The following is a 24,168-nucleotide window of genomic DNA, read 5'->3' as shown; positions in this document are numbered from 1 at the left end:
AATCGCCGAGCACGATTTCTCCAAATCGCCGAGCATGATTTCTCCAAATCGCCGAACACGATTTCTCCAAATCGCCGAACACGATTTCTCCAATTCGTCGAACACGTTAACTCCAAAAATCGCCGAACACGATTTCTCCCAATTCGCCGAGTACGATTTCTCCATAAATCGCCTACTATGTTTTCTCCGGATCACACAGGTTTTTTCTACCAAAAACGACAACGATTTTTCGCTCCAAATTTCAAAACATAGCTCGCCAATCTTCGAGCAGCACACGTTTTTTCCTTCTGTTTTCTATGGAGAAGACCCAGTCTCCGACTACATCCTACGCGCGCTTAGGGGCTCCGCGCTCTGTGTTACGGTTGGTCGGCTGCGGTTCCTTGGTCACGCCTGTTCATCCTACACGTGTCAAGGTCTCTGCGCTCGACGTTATGGACTATAGGCTAGTCAAGGCCTAGATTTTAGGCATTAACTAACTGCTCGGACGCCACTTGAACTATTTTTCTCGCCAAGTTACTCAAGTTGGCTGCTGAACAGCATGTTTTTTGTAATGAGAACTCCGGAGGACACCAAGGGTCCAACATCCCACCAAATGTGCTATGAGCTCCGTGCTCTGCGTATTGGACGGTAGGCTACGGTCTTGTGATAACGCTTGTTTTCCAACATACGCATGAGCTCCGCGTTACGCGTTACAGATTACGGCCTAGCTAAGGCGTCAAGTTTAGTGAAAACTAACTGATCAAACACTACTTATGCATAACTGCATCGGGAAGTAAATACAACGATTCTTCATCGCCAGGTTAATCAAGTGTTACAGACGATAATATCCGGACAATTTCTTAAGCTTCGCCAGCAGTTTCTGTTTCGCCAAACAGGTCTATATCGCCGACAAGAATTTTTGCTACATCCTCAACATCATCCTCCAGCTGCTGGGTTTGCGCATCGTTAAGCCCATCGGCGAACCCACCACCTATCGACTGGATGTCGACGGACGGATAATGGGACTGAACCACTGCAAGGGCATGAGTAGCGGTTGTCAAAACGGCGTCGCGGTTGAAGTTTTTGAAGTTCTCTCATGCTGCCTTGCATCTCTGAATGATGGTGTCTGGCCCTTGCTGCCTGCTGTCAGGACGGGGCGCCGGTTCAACGTCGATGCAGTCAAGTACTGGTTTTATTGCGGCGGTTATAGTGTTGAAGTTGTCTTTCTAGACTTTGGCTTCCTGCACCAGCACATCGAACTGCGCCTTGGTTTTATGTCGATAATCTACAAGAATTACAACGGTTCGTTACGACAACAAAGTATTACGACATTACTTCCGATCAGGGGGTACCTACCTTTCAATTCTTCGGCCAGTTTATCTGCTCGCTCCGACTCTTTCATTTTCTCTTGTCGGATTTGCTCGACGGTTTGGCGAAGCTAGTTGAGTTCTGCATCTTGCTCTGCAAAATCAATTGTTTAAAAAAAACGAACGGCCAACTACTGCAAAGTACATTATGTGAAAAGGAATACCGGATTTCAGCTTGGATACATCCTCGAACTGCTGGCACTTCCGGTCTAGCTGCTCGGTTTTATTTTTTAGTTCTCCGTTTTTCTTGCCCAACTGCTCGGACATATTTTTTAGTTCCTCGGATACAGTGGCCAGTTGTTCGGACGTCTTCTTCAGCTGCTCGGATGCAGCCGTTAGTCGCTTGGACAGAACCTCCTTCTGATGTTCAAGGTCCCGCGAGTTCAACTGTGCAAGGTCCCGCTCGCACTGGGCCCTCTGAATACTCTTCTCCGAAAGACTTAACGCTTCCCGGAGTATCTTGTTCTCCTTGGCGAGGGGCTCCATCCTCTTCATCAGTTGGTGCCGTTGATCAGCTGTTCGAGCTATCCCCTGCGGATTAACATGACAAAAGATAAACCTTGATCTCCAACAACATATATCATTGTTTCAGGTGAGGTACTAACCTCAATTTGAGTCATTACTCCAGCAACGGCGGTTTTCAACCTCTTTATTTCCCTAGTGGTGTCTTCCTCCTCAACAACTACTACATCTTCCCCACGTTTTCGGAGAATCCAGACGGACTGGGGTTTAGGTGCGGCATGCTCGATCTCCACAACCTCGTCCTCTTCCGCCGTCGCTTGAGGCACCACTGGGGGGCTCCGTGGTCGGCCCGCTGCGCCGACCACTCCCAGCATCCCCGCAGGTGACGACATTTGCTCCTCGGTCGTTGGTGGAGTTGCATCCATAGCCTCCGGCGCATCAACAACAGTTGCAGTTTCCGCTACCAAAGTATCAACTTTTTTAGTCGTAGTCTCGGTCGCGGTCGCCGACGCGCCTGTTGTGTGCGCCAACGATTCACCATCGCCAGGAATGCTGGCAGTAGTGGCTGGCCCGTCCTCTGTTCGTCGAGCACTCGGGGACTCCCGGCCGGGAGCAGTTGTCATTTTTTCTTCTGAGGTCACGGGCCTCGGCGTTGCTCTATGTAATGTCAGCTTGTCAGTAACCAAGAGAAATCAAGGAACAATATTATTACTCCAAGGCAAATATACTTATGGTTTGGTCTTCCGATTGATTTTCTTGAATCGGCGAAGCCTGCTTGATCCCCCTGGCGCGGCTGCCTAGTCAGCTCGATGGGAGGACCCCTGCACCTCTGCAGCGGGCTGCTGCTCTTCTCGGCGCTCGGGGGTCCCACCTTCTGTGCATGGTTCTGCGGTTATCCCCTCTTGTTGCTCGGGGACTCCGGTAGTTTGCGTCGCTGGGATTTCTATCGTTGCCCGAACATAACTTTCCCTTGCTTGCTGCTTGAGAGCTTCAGCGTCCGCCGATGCCTCCTTCGTGCTCGGTGGAAGCACTGACTGGTCCTCGTCATCATCCAACCACTCCAGCACAGCGGTTCTTCGTGGTCGAACTGTTCGGTCTTCACCAAGAGAGATGCCGCCTGCTTTGTGTGCATGAGAGCTTGCGGTTTTCCTCCTCTTTTGGACCGGCTCGTCTACTGCCGGCTTTTTCCCGCGAATCTTCTCCGATACTGGGGATGGACTATCCGATGAGGAGCTCGGCTCCTCTTCTTTGGGCTGTAGCAGCCGCCGAATGTCCACCCCTTTCGGCCAATCGGCTCTCGGCACGTCTGAAAAGTATATTGCCCTATCCTGCGAATGGATCTTTTCATAAGTAAGTCAGTCCTATGCTCGGCAATTAATGCCTGATCGATGCGAAGCGAAATGGTTACTTGAGGAGGTGGATTGGTGCAGTTGAAAGCCTTCGTTCCTTTTGGCCAGCTGAATGAGACATTGGAAGTAAATAGATCCATGGCACGGTCTATCACTTCCATCTTCGTCAGACGGTCTGTGTTTTCCCGGGTACCGTCGTTGTCACCTTTATAGTCAAATGCTGGGTGGGCCCTCTCTTTTGCAGGGCTGAACGCGCCGCACTATGAAGCTAGCCGCCACCAGTTCACCCCTAAGCTCAATGCCCTTAATCAAGTCCAGCAGTTCCATTACCTGCTCCATCTCAGCATTGTTGGGTCTCTCCGACCAGTTAATATGATTAACCGGGATGTGGTGGACGTCGCATCGAATCATTGGGTGACTTTATTTGATATAGAAACCACCTGGCATTTCAACCTTTAAGGGAGGTATTTAGCGGTACACTGATATATTCACTGGCCATCCCATCCCTGAGTTGCAGGTACACGCCGCCGACCACCTTGGAATCGCTACCCCCCTTCTTCTTCAGACAGAACAGGTGCCTAAAGAGGTTGAAGTGCGGAAGAACACCGAGAAACGCCTCGCAGAAATGGATAAAGATAGAAACATGCAGAATGGTGTTGGGATGCAGATTACAGAGGCTAATCGCCCAAAACTCCATAAGATCCCTTAGAAAGGGGTGGACAGGAAACCCTAATCCTCGCCAGAAATAATCTTCAAATACTACAGCCTCATCAGTATGTGGTGTCGGGAAGGGCTCACCACTAGCCGGCTGCCATCCAGCAGTGAGGTGGTCTGGGAGAACGCCCGCCGCCACCATCCTATCGAGATCCGCCACCGACGTCTTCGACGACACCCACTCCTCGTCGTGGCTAGCTCCGGTGGCCACTTTCTCCGGCTTTGCGGCTCCTTTTTTCGGCGCCATTTTCTCTGGATTGGAACTGGGTTGGAGGCGAGTGCTCACGATGGTGCGGAATGTGGAGCGTAGGGTTTGCGAAGGAAGGAAGAAAGGCAAACTGAGTGAGGTAGGAGGCGATGTATGTGGCGGCGCGGTTATAAAGCACTTCCTCCAGCTTTCATTGTGCCTGAGGGTTTTTGGGAAACTGTTCTCGCCATTAGCGCTATTTTGACTCCACCAAAGAGGTTTAATGGGCCGCAAGTTGGGCTATCACGCAATAGTAGCCCACGTCGCTCATTTATCGCCGCCAAATATTCACCAATTTCTCCGCAATTTAATAAGGCTCAGCACCCGATGCTGCACAGCCATTACTCCGATTTTTTTCTCCACGATTTGATTTATCCGATATCTACGCCCGACACACGGGGACTGGCTACTTGCTCGGATGGATTACTTTTTTCTGAGCCTGGCACCACGTGACTACGTCACCTACTGTCAGGCTCAGGGACTAAGTGGGCACACTTCACCTTGCGGTGAATGTGTTTGTTTTTCATCTCGAGGCTACGCTCGGGGACTGGTAACCTGCTCGGCTGGTTCAATATTTTCTGAGCCTGGCACCACCTGACTACGTCACCTACTGTCAGGCTCGGGGACTAAGTGGGCACACTTCACCTCGCGACGAATGTGTTTGTTTTTTTTTCTGAAAGACTCCGAGCCTCTAAAAGTTAAACCAAGGTTTCTTTAACCTCGTGGTCGGACTCTAAGTGGGCACACTTCATTTTACCATGCGGGAATTTTCAATTCTCAAATTGAGCTCCTTACACCCTTATGACAAGCCGTGCTCGAAACACACTGGTCGGCGATGGTGCACGCTGCTCGGCAACTGCTCACAACTAATCAGCGATTCGTTATGGTGGTTGGACCATGCTCGGTTTTTGTTCGCACCTGCTCGGGAAAGTTCAAGACGGTGTTGCTCAACGGGTACAAGGTGCTTGGGCACTAGCTGTGGGGGGTATGACCCCAGATACCCACGACAGCCACATGGGCTACGCCTCCAGGGGCGGTCCAGCCCACGTGAAGGAGCCTTGCGGGGCACGATTCTGCTCGGCGCCTCCCGCAAGGCATGGGAAGGATATCCGGAAGATGTCACGTAGTCTGATAGGATATGCAAGATCCCGTGTTTCTTGTAATCTGTTATTACTTTCCAGTTATCTCTCAGATCTAACCATCTTGTAACCTTGCCCCCTGGACTATATAAGGCGGGCAGGGACCCCCTACGAAATCACGGCAAATCATACGATAGCTAATACAAACCAACAGACCACAGGAGTAAGGTATTACGTCATACTGACGGCCTGAACCTGTATAACTCGTGTGTCTGTGTTGCCTTCTTATTCTTGATTACACGCTCCTCTGTCGATCAATCTACCATCGCGGGATACCCCTCGGTGGACTGCCGATGATATTCTGTCGACACGCGCACAACTATTATTGAATAGACTTTGCCATAATTTATTAACGATTGTACATTATTGGTCGCACAGGGTTTGGAAAGAGTTTATTCGGCAACACCGCAAGGATTGCAAGACACCACTTAATGTAGTTGAAATACCAGTAAGTTGTACTATATATACTCCCCCACGTGTTTAATTACTATGGCCCCGTTCGCTGGTCTGAACTTTGGCTGAAACTGGCTGAAAAACACTGTTCCGGCTGAATTGTTGTGAGAGAAAAACACTGTTCCGGCTGAAAAAACAAGCCGAACAAGCCAAATTTAAGACAAGCGAACGGGGCCTATATCGTACTTCAATTTACGTGTGAGATGATGAGAATAATCTTCTTCTCGTACAGTTGTGTTTGCGGCAGCAACCAGGTAAAAACTTGTGTGGATACTACGTTTGTGAATTTATCACTGCACACATAAGAAGAACTCATGAAGATGTCCTCAGAATACGTATATATCAATTTTTTATTTATTTTTAAATAAATATATATATATGTGTATTAATACTTTTCCTTTTATTTCAAATGCAAGACTGAATGGTTGAAACAAAGGGTCATGCAAAAAGACCATCTGAAAGCAGTTCAAGAGTCAATAGCAGGATTTCTTCTAGAAAAAGTGCTAAATCCCAACGGCGAGTTCTACTTTGATCATAAGGAATAAATAATGTAAATTAAATGTTTATTGATATCGTTATTTTCGAGAACAAGATTATGAAAGTGTTGTATATATACATATATATCTATAATATATATAGTTTCATACTTTATTCGAATATAATAATGCTCCAGATGAGAATTAGATGTTATTATATGCGTGCGTGTATTTATATTAGCAGCGTAGAATACGTACATAAAAACATATTATATATTAAACAAATATGTGTAACTGAACTAAAAACAAATTAAACAAAAAAAAGAAAAAGAAAAGGAACCTTTAGTCCCGGTTGGGGTTACCAACCGGGACTAAAGGGTGCGGCCACGTTTGCTCTGCTGGAGGGCCTTTAGTCCTGGTTGGTAGGTCCCTCTTTAGTCCCGGCTCGATAACCCGGGACTGAAGGTTCCACCTTTAGTCCCGGGATCGTTGTCCCGGCGCGGTAACCGGGACTAAAGGCCGTTACCGTCCGGGACAACAAGGCCATCCTGTAGTAGTGTTGATATATAATATGTCTATTATTTCCATGTAGTACAGTATATACACACAGTATTATTTCCCATGTGAATCGGACATCACTTGATTTCAATTGAGTGGTGATATATGCATGGCCCAAATTATTTAATTTATCGTATCATAGTGCACGCAATTTTGAGAGCAAAAAAGAGGAAAAAAAACTGTGCATGTCGCTTCTGGAAAACTGCATTTATGTTTTAAGTGTTAGGAGAGAGCTTGACACACCAATGTTTTGGCACCTGAAAATAGTATGGAAGGGGCATGAGGTAAACTATGTTTTCTCAATGAACATATAGCGTAACAACCTTCAATTACAGACTAAAGAATAGAGTTCCTTTTTCTGATCACCTAGTACAACTGATCGATCCGAAGCATTTGGTCCAGCAAGAATCCTCAAATCAGGGTCTCTAATTTTAATTTACGGGATACCCTTACTTTTGAAAACCCGACTTTCTAAACTCCTTCAGTTGCCCTCAAATTCGTTTTAATAGACACTAACACATACCCTTACTTTTTGAATCCCAATTTTCCAAACTCCAGTAGTTGCCCTCAAAGTGTTAGTTTTGAAGAAAAAAAATAAATAGTGTTAGATTTAAAAAAGGGTTAAAAATAAAAAAAATCAACACTCACTATTGGCACTGGCTGCCGATGTTGCGGTGGTGCAGCTCTATTCGCTCACCTTCTGCCTCCATGATTGCGAAATCTGAGAGGAGTCGAAGGACCAGCAACAGCGGCAAATGAGTTCAGAGTGGAGTATCGAACGATTGTTGTACTAGTGTTTTCTCGTGAACTTTAATCGTTTTCTGTTGTCAATGTCATGCACCAATGCTTATCTACTTCTGTATTACCCATGCCACCTTTACCTTTAATATAACGAAAAGGACAATTTATAATAAAATGCGCAGTAGTAAGGGTTCAACTTACCTTCAGAATAAAGTATTTATATCAACTAAGAAAATCAAATTTTAAAGTCAAAATCTAGATTCATAATGCCATATAGATATGGGGACAACAAGGGCCATATAAATGAAGCTTTTAAATAAATCCATTGAGGACTCATGGTGGAACCATGCATAGGAACGAACATTACGAATATGAATGGAGAAAGCATATATATTAATTGACAAGTTTATTATAACTGGATAGAGATTACGAAATATCTATATACATATTTTTATTAGAAAATTAACAAATAAAGAGTGCAAAAATAGTTACTCAACCAGCAATGACTCAGTTATATTAATTGACAACCAAATGATTCAAGATTAGTCCGAAACGAAATTTGTGCTTCAAATCTCGAAAATCACCGAATTGAGTACGAAATTTCCTGAAATTTGTCCATTTCGGTTGGGACCGGAATTTTTCCAAAATGAGCCCCACAACCTTGGTTGCAATGTTGCTCATGCCTAGCCTTTCCCAGAGTTCGTTGCTGGCTGAGTAGAAAAAGAAGACATGGTGCTGATCTTCCACCACATTAGCACAACGCTGGCACTGATCATCATCCAATACATGTTTCGCATGAAGGTTAGACCTTGTGCTCAATCTGTCCTTGAAATAGAGCCAAGCGAAAAAGTTTTTAGACCAAAGACCTTTTTGGCCCTGCTTTATATAAAGCATAGAAGGTTTGCTGGGGAAACCAGCTTTACAGAGAAGTTTAAAGTTTGGTGCCCACGGCACAACCCTCCAAAAACAAAAGAAGTTTGCGAACAGAACTAGTCAATTGACTAAGGAAAAAGCTATGCTAGTATTCTTGGACGTTTTGTGCCAAATGTCTTGATAGCCTTTCCGCTGTCTTTGAAGCCCATCCCTTTTCCTTCTTCGTGAGCAAAGCGAAAAAGTTAGGCTGGCATTTCTTCTACAGAACCATGCCGCAGATGGTCCCTAAGAATTTTGGCAGCTGTCCTCATGTTTCCTATTCCCATGTGTGCATCTCGATCTTCCATCCATTTCTCACTGTCTCCCCATTCTACTTGCTTGATGCCTGTGTTAGGCCAAGAAATGTTAAATATGTAGATATATCCATGCCTCATTGACACAGTGGATGGTAGGTGGCATATTGATATTTTGAGTATTGCTGTATATATCAATGGTGAGGATTGAGTGCTCAGGAAGCGGATTGTATTCACCGACCACTCATGCTGCTGGCCGGTGGCAGCCCTCCTTCTCAGGTGACCCAGTAGTGATGGCGCATATGATGCTCTTGTGGGTCGAAGAGGCCACATGTGCATATGCCATAGCCATAGCCCGTGAAAAGTGGTGGTGTGTGCGCTCACAAAGAAGCGCGAGATGATCGAGTAGGAAATCAGAGTGATATGCAAATGTTGTACTCACAGTATTCCCGAAAGACTTGACATCAGAGGACTCAAATCAATTGAATGGTGATTTATCCATGGCTTAATTAGTTTTACAGAGTCATAGACTCATGGAAAATAATGTGACAATCCCTTCTGAAAAAAATAGCTTGTGTTTTTAAGGGTTTGAGTGATAGCAAGTTCAGCACTCAGCATTGCGGGCACCCAAATTAATTTTTTGATGCTTGAAATTGAAGGCTGTTCATGGATATCAAGTTCAGATGTCCCTGCCTGTGTCTTACCGCCAACTGTCAGCATGTCCGTGCAATTGGGTGATGGTACCTCGACCAGACTCTGGACTGATAGCTGGGCATCGGTAGGGCCTCTGTATCGGTACGCCCCGGCTTTTGTTTGCGGCAGTGTCCAGAGTTGGGAAGAAGAGGAGTCCCAAAGAGGGGCTGTTCCAGAATCGTTGAGCACGCGATATCACTGGAGCGCTAACCACCCAGGTGCTCTGTCAATATCTGCACGTTTGGGAGCTGTTGCGGGTCGTGGTTCTTGAACCCCTACAGTGCGATCGATTCGATTGGAAGTGGTCGGCGGATGGAAAATACTCCGCGTCCTCTACCTACAGGGCGTTCTTCGCCGGGCCAACTACACTGCTGGGTGCCAAGGAGCTGTGGAGAACCAAAGCGCCGCCGCGAGTGAAATTGTTCTTCTGGCTCTCTCTTCACTGCTGACTGTGGACTGCGGCACGTCGCAAGAGACATGGTCTCCAGGACGACGATGAGTGCATCCTGTGTGGTCCGGTGCCTGAGACTGGGGACCATTTGTTCCTGGGTTGTGTGGTGACCAAGCAACTGTGGTTTGCGCTAGTGCCCCCGATCGGCCTGGTGACGGTTGTGCCTGAACGCGACGAGGAGCTTGGTGTGTGGTGGATTCGCCAGCTGCTAAGGCTTGATGTGGATGCACGTCTGCCTTTTGACTCAATGTTGCTGCTCATCGCATGGGTTGTCTGGAAGGAGAGGAACAACAGGACATTTCAGAGGTCTTCGGCAAGCCTGCAGGCTATCTACCAGGCCCTGCTCCGCGAAGCAGAAGATTGGATTAGCGCGGGGTTCTCAATGTTGGCAGCTTTGTTTTCCTTTTGGTCGCAAAATTCGACTACAATGTAATACTATTAAGAATATCTGGTAGGTAGGGAATATGTGGCTCGGTAATGATGGTCCCTCGGCACCGCTACTGACCGATCGTGTAACCTCTGAAAACATCCTCTTAATGAAAAACACGCCAAACGCCCGATCGAGAAAAAAAATATAGATGTTTTATTTGTCTATCTTGTTGCGGTAGTAGTTGCAAAAGACTCTGTACACCTTTCCATCTCAACACATAGTTTGTTCTCTTTGCATCATACCATATTCGTGTTTGACTTGTGTTTAGTTAAAACTCTCTCTTCATTTGTTTATACTATGACAAAATACTCATATATATATTGGATATTACTGTTACTCAACAATTATTAGATTCTCCACTAAATTCATGGCCACAAGTTTGCTTATTTTTATTGAAATTTATTGGATCAATGTTCTAATTAAACGTGTCACTTGAAGGTTAACGTGGAGGACACTCAGCCACTGAATAATAATATGTAAATAAACCAAAAGATTTAAATACATGGCTCCAGGAGAGTTGTAGTAGGACCAAAATATCATAAGTTGTAGCAGAAACTAGCTAGCTTTGCACACAAAAGTAATTGCCAGCTTTATCTAAGCCTTGTAACGTTTTTTATCCTTGGTAAAAAAAGAAAGATCAGTGCTCTAATGTTATTCTATTACAATGCACACCCAGTACAAATTTTCTACCACCTCCAATCTATGTGAATGGTGATACATTTGATCGACAACCCGCATGTCTTGGTCAATTAGTTTGACCAGAGCAACTCAAAGTACTCAAAGGTGGGCCGTGGTGAGTAGTACCTAGGCATGGCCCTTCCGAGATTGGTAAGCACACAATCTTCGGGGCATTGGAAGGCAGGCAGAAGCACAGATTGTGCAACCAATCACCTTGTCTCATTATCGTGGATGGTTGGAGCTCTAGTTCGTTGGTACGACCCATGCTAGTTCAGATCAAGAGACCGATCAAGGTTTTCATGTCCCGGCTTCTTTCATGATGCCTCCTATACCCACACGTTACTCCACCTATATCTTTCATTGTTTCGCTATATATTCTCCGTTGTCTTGTGGCCACCATTTGATATGCTAGCACGTTTTTATGTATAGTAACACGATGGGTGATACCGAAGCACGCGTCGAAATAGAACTGGCTAGATGGCTATACTCAGGCGATGTTGGTGCAGTATATATAGATACTATGAATTGATTTGATTATATATGTGCATTGCAGAAAGGTGTTGAGCTGTCATAATTAGCTAGTTAAGGCTGGCTAGCTTGAGAATAAAATGGTACAAATGGAATAAACTAAGGCTGGCTATCTTTCATTTGTTGGAAGCATGTGTAAATCAACGGTGGGTGCCCATGGTTACTCTATAGAGACAATCCCCACCAATTTCTTTCCCATCAATGACCCCCTGAGCGAGGAATCAATTCGACCGCCTCAGTTCCCCAGGTCATGTAGAGCCAACATGATGCGGCATCTGGCCCCATGCCAACGCAGCGAACATGTGCTCGGCACGGGGCACAACAGGCAAGAAACCATGCTGCATCCAAACCACGTCAAGGCAATGCCGAACCAAAGGCCAAGGCCCATGCGAGAAGGTGTGGAGATGCAGATCCCATGCATGACGATGTGACCTTTCATAAATCTTTTGAAACACCACATTTACGTGCTGATGCAATGGTTGGTGGCCACTCACATCTATTTTATTTCATTTAAATTATTGTCGCCAATAACAATCTTTATTGTAGGACTTAGAGATCAAAGTTATGAAAAGAAGTTGCATTGGGGTCTCTACAAACTTCATGGTTTATAAACCACATGGTTCTGTGGGAGTCGGTGGGCCAAACGTTCAAGATGTCATGACATAGGGACCTCTTCTTGGCTTTGGTATCCATAATTTTATTTTTTTAATAAATGGGAAAGGTTAGGACACGAGCTCCTACTGGTTATGTACTTATGTGTCTCTATCTTATATAATGTTAAAAGCAGGAGTGTTTTATCCGTCCTTCCTCGCTTCCACCCATGAGAAGTGGGGCCAATAATCAAGCTGCTCCTCTGCCTCGCTCATGGATGGGCCAGGACTACTCTGCCAACACTGTTGGATTTTATTATTATTTAATGGTCTACATTAGCATGTTACATAATCGATTGAGTTAAATGGTGAGCCCTAAAATTATCTCTCTTTTGTTGCTTCAAGTCCATCGATGGGATGCCATGCAAATTAGGACACCATCGAATAGTTACCGCGAGTTGGCCGCTGCCGCAGGCCGCTCATCATGGCAAATTCATTGCCTAGGCTTAGGTTTTGGACCTAAGGTCCCTGTAGGATGTGTGTGTGTTATACTACTAGAGAAAACATTTGTAGAGGCGACTAAATTGAGTTTTTAGAGGCGGCTGCTTTAGTCACCTCTACTTGTTTATCTCTAGAAATCAATTCTAGAGGCGGCTATCCATCTGCCAATCTAGTAGTCCATTGAGTCCAACTGTATATATTAACTAAGGAGCATGTAACAACACCGAATGACTCCATCTATAAGCCATGGCAGGATATCTTCTAGGTGTGGCGTTCTTCAATGGGATATCATGCAGATCAGAGGCCACTGTCATCTAGTATCATGTGTTGGCTGCTACTGTGGGCCACTCTTCATGGAGGTTTTGGACCTAAGGTTTATGTGAGATGCATATCATGTGTGTTATACTAATATAGAAAATATTTGTAGAGTCAGCTAGATTGGTTTTGAAGAGTACTTGTGTGTCGATTTCTAGAGACGAGCTAGGACCTAGCTTCCCCAAGCGATCAATTTCTAGAGGTAGACCGAAATCCAGCCATGCATCTCTAGAAATCATTTACTTAATTTGCAAATCGGGCCCAAAAAATAGCAAAAAAAAAAAAGAACTGGTTCAAGACCACTAGGCAACCCCGCACCGTGGCTGCGCGTCACGTGATTTTCGTGTGTGTGTGTGGGCGCCCAGGGATCAAACTCAATACCACTGACCGTGCATAAATTGATTTTCTCTGCTATATATCCTCAGATTCTAACACAATATTTTTTATAGATACTTTCCTATTTTCTTTATCTAGTTCAATGTACAATTTATTAATGTTACCATATACTCAACACTTCTCCTTCCTATAACTCATAGTGTTTCCCGTTTACATGGCTCCTGATGTGTCTTTGGTTGTGTGTAGTTGGTTGACACTTTCTCGTTTGTTTCTATTCTAACAAAATGCACACATAAATATGGGTTGTCATTGTTAATGATTGTTTGAGACTGCTAAATTGATGACTGGAAGTTGTTGATCACTGGAAGTTGTAGATCCATCTTTTTGTTAAACGCATCCCATGAGATCTAACATGGAGGGTTGAAACGAATTGGATAAAAGGGAATGTAAATGAACAAAAAGTTTTAAACACGTGGCATCAAGAGAGTCGTAGGCCTAAAATATCATAAGTAATATATCTCCTCCTAGCTTATCATCCTGTCGTTCAATAAAAGTTATTCCAAAACACTCCTTTGCATGTAAAAAGTTTTGCATGTACCACCCAATGCAACAAGGTTCTCCTCATGATTTCACTCGTGCTAAGTTAACATTTTTTATGACCCCACCCAGATGCTCTACATAATTAATAAAACAATAGAATAATTAGAGTTTGCTATGAGTTTCGCATAGTTTTAGACGAGGTGTACTGCAGCTGTTTCTCGAGGGTGAATGGGAATGAAGATAGTCACATGACGCCTTGGTCGTCGTAGTTTGAACAGGAACAGAGCAACAGGGAACACATCTTCCGCGGTAACAGAGAAGAAACCACGACGGCGCCGGAATAGCAGAGCTGCTTCGTGCCAAGTTGCGAGTCCAGCAGGCCGCCTGTCTCGTTTGTGCCGTGTGCGTGTCTGGGCAGCTTCCGTGCTTGTGTATGCGACTATGCTTCCATGTTGGAGCATTATTCAGGCATGATTGATAAGCTGGACCACGAATCTTGGCTTCTTTCCTGATGCCTCCTATACCCACTGCATGCAACCTTCTGTTTTGTTCTTCTTGTGACCACCGTTCGACGTGCTGACATCTCTCAACATATCCGGACAGTGATACTCAAGAGTGCGTTGAAATGGAACAATGTGGCTGGCCTCCTATTCTAGTGTAGTTTTTGAACGAAAACCGTGGGGGAGCCCAACATGCCGCCGCCCACCGCCTAGACACAGCCACTACGTGACCTACCCATTCCAAGAAATGCAGGTGACGCACTGTTGGAGAGCGGAGAGCAGGCTGGCACTCAGAGGCTCCAACCGCAGAATCGTTGATGCAGCAGAATTGGTGTGTTGTTGGATTTGTCCCTCATTTTTTCGGAAACATTTGTTTGCTATTTATGAGTCGAATTTTTGGTTTCTGGTGGAGACGGAGTTTGAGATGTGCTGGAGTTGCTTAAAAGATAGCTAGTAAACAAAGATTACAATGTATCAAGCTGAAAAACTGCAGTTCCTGGTGATCGTCTAACGAACGGAGGATACACTAACCCAGCAAAACCTCATTCTTCACCTTCTCGTCATCTTTCTTTCCTGGCTGTCTTCCTCCTTTGAGAGAAGCAGAAAGACCCAGTTCATCCTTTCAGCAAGCATCCTTTCATCTTCTCGATCAAATCCTCCATTGCCTTCACTTCTTCCTTACTCGGATTTCCTCATGTTTCCTATTCCTATATGTATAATACTACCGTATTGTCTGCTTGTCTTTGGTTCATCTCATTGTTTCCCAGTCTAAAATGCTTCTGTCTGTCAATGTCAATGGAAGAAGTGGGATCGGAGCAGCACTATATATATATGTGTCTATGGAATGCCTCGTTGACACATGTGGTAGCTGACTGGCTGGTGGTGTATGTACGTATTCACGTGCGTACGATTTCCTGAGTATTCTCACTATATACCCAAAACATATGACTCAAACACTACTAAATGAGATCTAGTCCCGGTTGGGAACTAGCTCTACTCCCGGTTTCCCAACCGGGAATAGCAATCCGGGGCTAAAGGTGTTGTTCTTTAGTCCCGGTTTGCCACAACCAGGACTAAAGATCCTCCCAGCTTTAAAAAATAATAATGCCTCCCACCGCTGCGCCTTGTGAAATTCGAACCCAAGACCTCATGTACTGCCTCGCGCGTAGCTTACCACCCCACCTACACAATGCATCTAACAATGGATGGGATGCTTTCCTTTTGAACTAACCCATCCGGGGACCTTTAGTCCCGGTTGGTGTTACCAACCAGGACTAAAGGGTCCTTTAGTCCGGGTTGGTGTTACCAACCGAGACTAAAGGGTCTACCTTTAGTCTGGGTTGGTATTACCAACCGGGACTAAAGGTTGGAGGACTTTTAGTCCCGGTTTAGCCGTTGGGCAGGGACCTTTAGTCTCGGTTGGAGACACCAACCGGGACTAAAGACCTTCTAGTCCCGGGGGCAAAAGATGCCAAGGCTAATGCCAAATTGGGACATCGTTCTAAAGTCTGTTCTCTAGTAGTGAAACAGTCATGAGAATGAGAGCACTGCACGAGGCAGACAGGCCCATTTAATTTGATGTAGCTTCGCCTTGTGGCAACAATAAAGGAATTGGAACCAAACAAGTGCAGCTTGCGTCGGTATAGGGCAATGCTCCAGCAATCATCCACTGCCCTATTGCTGTTACATTCGATACAATATTGATGCAGAAACGGTTGTTTACTACTTCATAACCACGCCGACCCAGCAGAACCAACATCATATCCCCAATCTCAGGTCCAATGCCACCTTATTGCCCAACACATTTTTAGCCTCCAAAGCATGTAGTTAGATTTGCATGCATGTAGTCGCGGCACATCATGAAAGGTAGTTTTAGATCTAGTTGTAGGATATTTTTCCTTTTAATCATATATTAATTAAAAATTATACAAATATGATTTTATCTTACTACCTTCTTACCACCTAGGAGATAATAAGTGATCATAGCCATCCACATTGTATTAAGTAGCCGGTTCACATTTATTTCAGACTACCATAACAAACCCCAAATAATTTTATTAAATTGTTTGCAAAATAGGTTTTATAGTGTATTATTTGAACTTCTAGTGTTAGTAGTTTTTTTTCTAAAACCTCGGTTAAATTAGAAATGTTAACTTAGGATAAAACCAAAGTGCACTACAGTTTGGAATACAAGAGAAGTACCTATTTTTCACTCTCTCTCTCTCTCTCTCTCTCTCTCTCTCTCTCTATATATATATATATATATATATATATATATATATATATATATATATATATATATATATATATATATATATATATATATATATATATATATATATATATATTAATTTTCTAATAAAATGTAGATATTTCGTAATATCTTCCCAATTGTAATAAACTTGTCAATTAGCAATGTATATGCTTTCTCCATTCATATTCATATGTTCCTTCCAATGCATGGTTCCACCATGTGTCTTCAATGGATTTATTTAAAGCTTAATTTATTGTGGCCCTTGTTGTCCCATGTCTATACAGCATTACGAATGTAGATTTTGACTTCTAAATTTGATTTTCTAGTTGCTGTTGTAACACGGCCTCCGAGAGTAGCGGAAACCTACGCGGTCGGTAGTTCGCAAAGACGTCTCCGACCGATCACCTAAGCGAAGGCCTAGCCACCACGCCTCCAGACCCTGACCCTAGAAAGATGACAGTTTCTCATATTGTGCTCGCAGGACGCTGCAAGCGGCCTCGGCGGAGCCTCCGCCCGTTAGGCGCGCAGGCACCTCCGGACGAAGAGGGCGGAGGCCGCCCAACTGATAGGCTAATCAAATGCCAACGTCTAATATGTGTGTGCAGGTAAGCAGAGGAGGGCGCTCATGGACGGCGTTGGCACTCCGGTTCGGCCTCCGCTCATATGGGCGGAGGCCCGAGTAGGAGCACGACTGAACCGGGCGTCGGAGGTCGGTGGCCTTCGGTGCCCCTGAGGCGAAGACCGACGGCGGAGGGCCAAAGGCCCATCAACGAATCCTGAGGCCTGCTGGGCCGGTTGGTCGCGCAGGCCCAGTATCTGATAGCGGCGTGACAAGATTACCCCCGAGACGAAGAGCAAGTAGAGGAATATTCCCAGAATGTACTGTAGCAGTTGAGGGGCACTGTTGTAAGCACTGCAAAGGCGGTAGTTGAGCCTTATAAATAGGGAACACTTGTAACATTACGTAGAGGTTGGTGAATGCATTAATGAAACCACAGCATTACGTGTCATTCCCTTACACGCCCACTTGCCGTGCCAACCCTTCCAAAGCTTCCGCCTGAGTACTGCATTCATCGGGCGGAGGCCCCTACGACTTCCTCACTGTCTGAGACCGCAAGTCTCAACATTGGCGCCCATGGTGGCTTTCTTTTCGACCTTCGCCCATACTCGCCGGCCCGCCTTCTTCGGACCCTATCGCCACCTTCTTGGTGTTAGGGCAGGTGGCTGGAGTGCACGTTTTGAGGAGTGCATGATTGCCTCCGCCTCTGCACTGGAATTTGAGAAGCTGGTGGAGGAGGATTTGGGGAGTGTCTCTGCGTCTGTCGGGGACCTGGTCGCTGCGGATTCCGGAGACATGGCGATAAAGTCATGGGATTTCGGCCCCTCCTCCATTACTGAAGAGGCGGTCACGGAGATGTTGAAGGAATCGTATTTTTCTTCTTCGAGGGTAAAGATCCCTCCACCCGGCCAGACTGTTCTGGAGTCGGAGGAGGGATATGCGGTGGTGTTTCGGGACTTTTTCACCTGCGGCCTCCGCCTTCCTTACGTCCCCTTCCTCCGCTGGGTGTTGGAGACGTTCAACGTCTAGGTTCACCATCTGACCCCTACGGCCTTCCTTACGCTCAGCAAATTTTGCTGGGCATGTGTTTCTTATGGTGCCGAGCCAGATGTGGACACCTTCTGCGCGTACTACGAGCTACAGAAGCAGCCGAAGAAGAAGAAGGAGGTGTGGGAGGGCAAGGAGGTGGAGGTGCAACTACCACCGTGGTTTGGCCAAGGCAAACCAACGATGGCAGGGAAAAGAAAAACCACCACCAGAGCAGCAACGACCACGGGTCAGAGAGGAAGGCCTAGGCGCACCACTCGTAGCACCTACGCAACCTTGCCAGCGGAGGATGACACCAGAGCAGATGCCCAGGGTCACCCACCAGAACCCCAAGATCCAGAGATTCAAGATCCGGAGGCCCAACCAAATTCAGGCACAACACTCGAGCAAGAACTGCAACAGCTGCAAGCACAGTTGCAAAGAGCGCAACAAGAAACGGACAGAATGGCAGTAGCATTCGTAGCTAATCTGCAAGCTACTCAAGCGTCAGCACAAGCAGTAGAAATAAGGCAGCAGTTGGCAGTCCTATATGCTGAGATGCTAAGTATGCAGCATGCAGTACCAGCATCAACCCCCACAATCCCAGCCTCTGTAGCAACACCAACTGCAACCATACCACAAGGGCCTCCGCCAGTGATCAGCCCGACCACGATGCCATCTCAGGTGATGCGGAGGCCTATCGATCCCAAGTTCCCACTCTCTGAAGGCATACAACAATCGCCATGGCCAACGGCGTACAAGCCAATCACACTACCAAAGTTCAACGGAAAGATAGACCCCCATCAGTTCATTATGAGTTACGAGGCAGCAGTAGCCTTCACCGGCGGAGACGACGCCGTCTTGGCAAAGTCATTTGTTATTGCTGCCGAAGGTGACGCGTTGGCTTGGTACTCCATGCTCAAACCAAGCACGGTCTATTCTTAGGAAAACCTTCAGGACAAGATATTGGCAAATTTCAAGGGGCTAACAGCACAATCGCTGACATCCACAGATCTGTTCTAGTGCAAGCAAATGCAAGGAGAGACACTACATGACTACTTCTGGAAATTCGTGCAACTAAAGGCGAAGGCACCAGATGTCCCAGACGAGATCGCCATTGAAGCAGCGATCAAAGGCCTCCGAAACAGGCCATTCGCAGCACACCTAGCAAGAAAGAAACCAACTTCCATACAACAGTTTTATGATGAGTTCGAGAAATACTGCAGATCAGACAATGACCTCCGAAAAAGGCTGGAGGAGCAGGGTCAAAACAGACAGCAAAATAGCAGCAAAAACTCCCAGAAGAGCTATACGAACCAGAATGCATCAAATCAGAAACTAGGCCAGGGGCAAGTGCTCAGCATCGAGGGTCAACCTTACCCCGAACAAGGGCAACCGGCAGTGCCAGCAGGGCCAGAGACCCAGACCAGGAACCAAGGTCGGCAAGGTTACCAAGGCAAAAACTAGAACAAAAACCACAAGCAGAAACAACGCAGGCCATATTGTGTTTTTCACGGCGAAAGCGTAGGGCACAGCACCAAAGATTGTCTGGAGACAAAAGAGACACAGGAAAGGATGAAGAACAAGCAGACTGCCCAACCTCTGACACAGCAGAGCGCAAGAGAGGTCAACACCACCTACACAACTAGCCACCAGCAGTACTGCCTAATGTACCCAGCGCTAAACGCAAACCAAATACATCCCTCCACACTGGCCTCTGCCTATTACCCAAACTTCCTACCAGCATGGCGGCCAGTGCCTTCGCAGCAGCCTCCAGCGGGTAACTACAGGTCGGAGGCAAGCTTGACCTACATAAACCCAAAACCTCCTCACATAACCTACCTCGAAACAAACCCATCGTCACAAAACCAAAGCAGGTTCGAGCCTCCGCCGCAACAGCAACATATGCAGCAATTGCCTCCACAGCCACCTCACAACCAACCCCCAACACCAAAAAATGAGCCAAACCCAGAAAACCAAGTCAATCCCCATGGACCGCTACCAACAATAGGCATGATACTACCAATCACCGGAGGATCATCAATGGAGTTTCAAATGAAAAAGCAGAAAAAGGATCACCTCCGCCTGGTAAACAACGTAGCAGTCCAAGGCCCAGCAAAATACACAGATTGGTCCAGAGTCCCAATCACCTTCATAGAAGAAGATCTCCAGCTAGAAAGCTACCCTCACACAGACGCAATGGTAATCAAGACCAACATAGCAGCATGGGAGATAAGCAGAGTACTGATTGACACTAGCAGTTCAGCAGATATCATCTTCGCAAATACCTTCGACCAAATGAAGCTCAGTAGAAATCAACTAAAGCCCTCTAAATCCCCTTTGATAGGATTCGAAGGCAAGCAGATACAAGCATTAGGAAAAATCTCACTCCCAGTGTCGTTTGGAACCCAAGCAAATGCTAGAACCGAGTACATAACCTTTGACGTCGTCGATTTGTATTACCCATACAATGCCATCTTGGGCTGAGGATTCACAACCAAATTCAACGTAGCCCTGCATTTGGCCTACCTGTGCATGAAAATACCAGCACTCCATGGTATTATCACAGTCCGAGGCAGCCAGAAAGAAGCAAGAAACATAGAAAAAGCAATCTACAGATCCCAAAGAAACATCAATGCAGTCGAGTCGGCAGACAAAGAACTAGAGCCTCCGGATATGCCCAGAGGAAAAACAGATATGGCAGGTCAAGAAGAGACAAAGGTGACCCCTCTAGAAAAGGAGTTACCAGAAAGAAAAGTAAACAATCAGCTCAGAATTGAGCAAAGCAGAGGAGGAAGAGCTCATGGAAACTCTAGTAAAAAATAAAGACATCTTCACCTGGTCAGCCTCCGACCTATTGGGAGTCAGCAAGGACATCATACAGCATGAACTAGATATCAATGAAAACATGAGGCCAAGAAAGCAAAAACAGAGAAAAATGTCGGAGGACAGAATCCTGGCAGCAAAGGTGGAGGTGCAAAGGTTGCTAGATGCAAAAGTCATCAAGGAAGTCAAGTATTCAGAATGGCTTGCAAACGTAGTACTGGTACCAAAGAAGAATGGAAAAATGAGAATGTGTATAGATTTCACATATCTGAATAAAGCTTGCAAAAAAGACCCTTTCCCATTGCCAAGAATAGATGCCTCCGTCGATAAGGCAGCCAGATGCCAGAGGTTTTCTCTCCTCGACTGTTTCTCTGGGTATCACCAAATCTGGATGAAAAAGAAGACGAAGACAAGACAAGTTTCACCACACCATTCAGGACATATTGCTACACCAAAATGCCGGAGGGCCTCAAAAATGCCGGAGCAACCTTTGCCAGAATGACAAGGGAAGTTTTGACCTCACAACTAGATAGAAACATCATAGCCTACGTCGATGACATAGTGGTCATGAGCAAGAACAAGGATGATCATGTCTCTGACTTACAGGAGACCTTCGCCAACCTCAGGACAGCTGGCCTCCGCCTCAACCCAGAAAAATGTATATTTGGAGTCACAAAAGGGAAAAATGCTCGGATACATCATAAGCAGCGAAGGCATCAAAGCGAACCCAGACAAAACCAGAGCAATAATGACAATGGCAGAACCCAAAAACAAGAAAGAAGTGCAAAAGCTGATGGGAAGAATAGTAGCGCTCAACAGATTCATCTCAAAATCTGCAGAACGCAGCCTCCCCTTCTTCCAAGCCCTAAGGGGCGGAGACAACTTTGAGTGGGGGTCCAAGCAGTCAGAGGCATTTCATAACTTGAAAGAGTATCTGGCAAACTCACTAGTGGTCTCTGTCCCAGAATAGGACAACCACCTATTGCTATATGTGGCGGCGTCCGACCATGCAGTCAGCGCAGTCTTAGTTCACGAGCTGGAAAAAGAATCAGGCAAAACTCAAAAGCCAGTTTATTTTATCTCGGAAGCACTGTCAGGAGCCAAGCTAAACTACACTAAGGTAGAAAAAGTTGCCTACGCAATGCTGATGGCATCAAGAAAACTAAAGCATTATTTCCAAGCCCACGAAATCTCAGTTCCAACATCGCTGCCACTGCAAGACTTGCTCAGAAACAAAGAAGCCTTTGGCAGAATAGGCAAATGGGCTACAGAGCTATCACAGTTTGGTATCTCGTATGTCCCCAGAACAGCAATCAAATCACAAGCACTAGCTGATTTTGTAGCAAATTGGACACCTCCGATAGAGCCCAAGGTACAACCAACCAATCAAGGCTGGATAGCATTCACGGATGGAGCCTAGGGCCAAGCCAGAGCAGGAGCCTCCACCGTCCTAACGGCACCCTCCGGTGTCAGACTGAAATACGCAACAAGGCTAGAGTTCAAATCAACAAACAACATAGCAGAATATGAAGGCCTGATCCTAGCGCTCAGTAAAGCAAGGGCCCTAGGGGCAAAAACATTAACAGTCAAAATAGATTCTCAAGTGGTTACTGGCCAAGTAGAGAAAGAATACACAGCAAGAGAGCCAGAACTCATCAAATACCTATCCGTTGTCAAAAATTTGGAGCGGAGATTCGAGGGCTTCACCCTGAAGCACATCCCAAGATCAGAAAATGCAGAGGTAGATGAACTAGCAAAAGCTGCGACAAACAACCTGCCACTGCCACCAAACACTTTTTACCAGATCCTGAAGTCTTCAGCAACTGCGGAGACATCTAAGGCACCTAAGCCCATACTACACCTGCAAAATGAAGATTGGAGAAAGGCGATAACAGAATTCTTAGAAGGCAAAACCACCGAAGAAGATGAAGCAAAAGCAGCAAGAATACAGGCCAAGGCAAGAAATTACACAATCATAGATGGTGTACTATACAAGAAAGGAGTAGTCCAGCCTCTCCTCAAATGCATATCGCAGAGCGAAGGCATAGAGTTGCTTCAAGAAATACACTCAGGAATTTGCGGGTCCCACATTGGCTCTAGAGCATTATCAGCAAAGGCAATAAGGCAAGGCTTTTACTGGCCAACACACATACAAGACGCAGAGCAGACAGTCAGAACATGCAAAGCATGCCAAACATTCTCTCCCGGGCAGACAAAACCGTTGTCGGAGACCCAGCTTATACCGCCGACATGGCCACTACAAAGATGGGGTATGGACCTAGTCGGCCCATTACCACCATCCCAAGGAGGAAACAAATTCACAGTAGTGGCAGTAGAATATTTTACAAGATGGATCGAAGCAAAGCCGCTGGCGAAGATAACCTCAGAAACTGTCAGAAAATTCTTCTGGCAAAACATCATTTGCAGATTCGGTGTACCAAGGATTCTGACAGTAGACAATGGAAAGCAATTCAATTCAGAGAACTTCAAAGAATTCTACAAAAGCATTGGGACAAAACTAGCCTTCGCCTCAGTATACCACCTAGAGTCTAATGGTGCTGTGGAAAGATCAAATAGAGTAGTGTTTTCGGCAATATCAAAAACATTGCTGGGCCTCCGCAAAGGAAAATGGGTAGATGAATTACCCAGAGTGATTTGGTCACATAACACAACTATCTCAAGGACAACAGGATTCACATCATTCAAACTGCTCTATGGAGAAGAGGCCATGATGCCAGAAGAAATCAAGCACGAAAGCCTCCGCACAACGAGACAGCTAATGTTGCAAGATGAAGAATATGCAAAAGAAACAATAGAAGCCACAAGACTGAAAGTAGTCGAAAACATTGAAAAATATCAGTCGCAAACCAAGAAGTGGAGAGACTCTCAGGTGGTAAGAAAAGACATAAAACATGGAGACCTCGTACTCAGAAGAAAACCCAATGCACAACTTGTTGGCAAACTGGAACCGAAATGGGAAGGCCCATACACAGCAACGGCAGCAGGGCGCCCAGGCTCTTTCCACTTGACCGGCAACGAAGGTGTCATAACAACCCACACCTGGAATATTGACAGCCTCCGCAGATACTACATCTAGGCAATGTACCAAAGGGCAACCTCCGCAAATAATAAGCGGAGGCCCCTCCGTTCATTTACTTTTTAGTTCCTTTTTTTTCTTTAACCCAAAAAATGCAAAAGAGCCTGTACTCTTTTCCTCATAGGGGAACTCCAAGCGGAGGTGAGGTTTTTAATGAGGCAGGCTCAATGTAAAAATCCTCTAGAAGTATAAA

General features: G+C 45.8%; 1 protein-coding gene across 1 annotated transcript; it reads right to left on the bottom strand.

The window, feature by feature from the left end:
• Positions 1-1,205: 1,205 nt before the first annotated feature.
• Positions 1,206-2,431, bottom strand: LOC136523321 (uncharacterized). The gene is made up of 3 exons (XM_066517038.1): positions 1,952-2,431; positions 1,511-1,877; positions 1,206-1,264 (listed from the first exon to the last, which is right to left on the bottom strand). Exons 1-3 carry the CDS (start codon positions 2,429-2,431, stop codon positions 1,206-1,208), a joined length of 906 nt encoding a protein of 301 aa, XP_066373135.1.
• Between the last annotated feature and the right edge of the window lie 21,737 nt (positions 2,432-24,168).

Source organism: Miscanthus floridulus, chromosome 18 (assembly GCF_019320115.1).
Source record: "Miscanthus floridulus cultivar M001 chromosome 18, ASM1932011v1, whole genome shotgun sequence".
Taxonomy (NCBI): Eukaryota; Viridiplantae; Streptophyta; class Magnoliopsida; order Poales; family Poaceae; genus Miscanthus; species Miscanthus floridulus.
The sequence above is the reverse complement of the archived record's forward strand: the minus strand, read 5'-3'. Positions and strand labels throughout refer to the sequence as shown.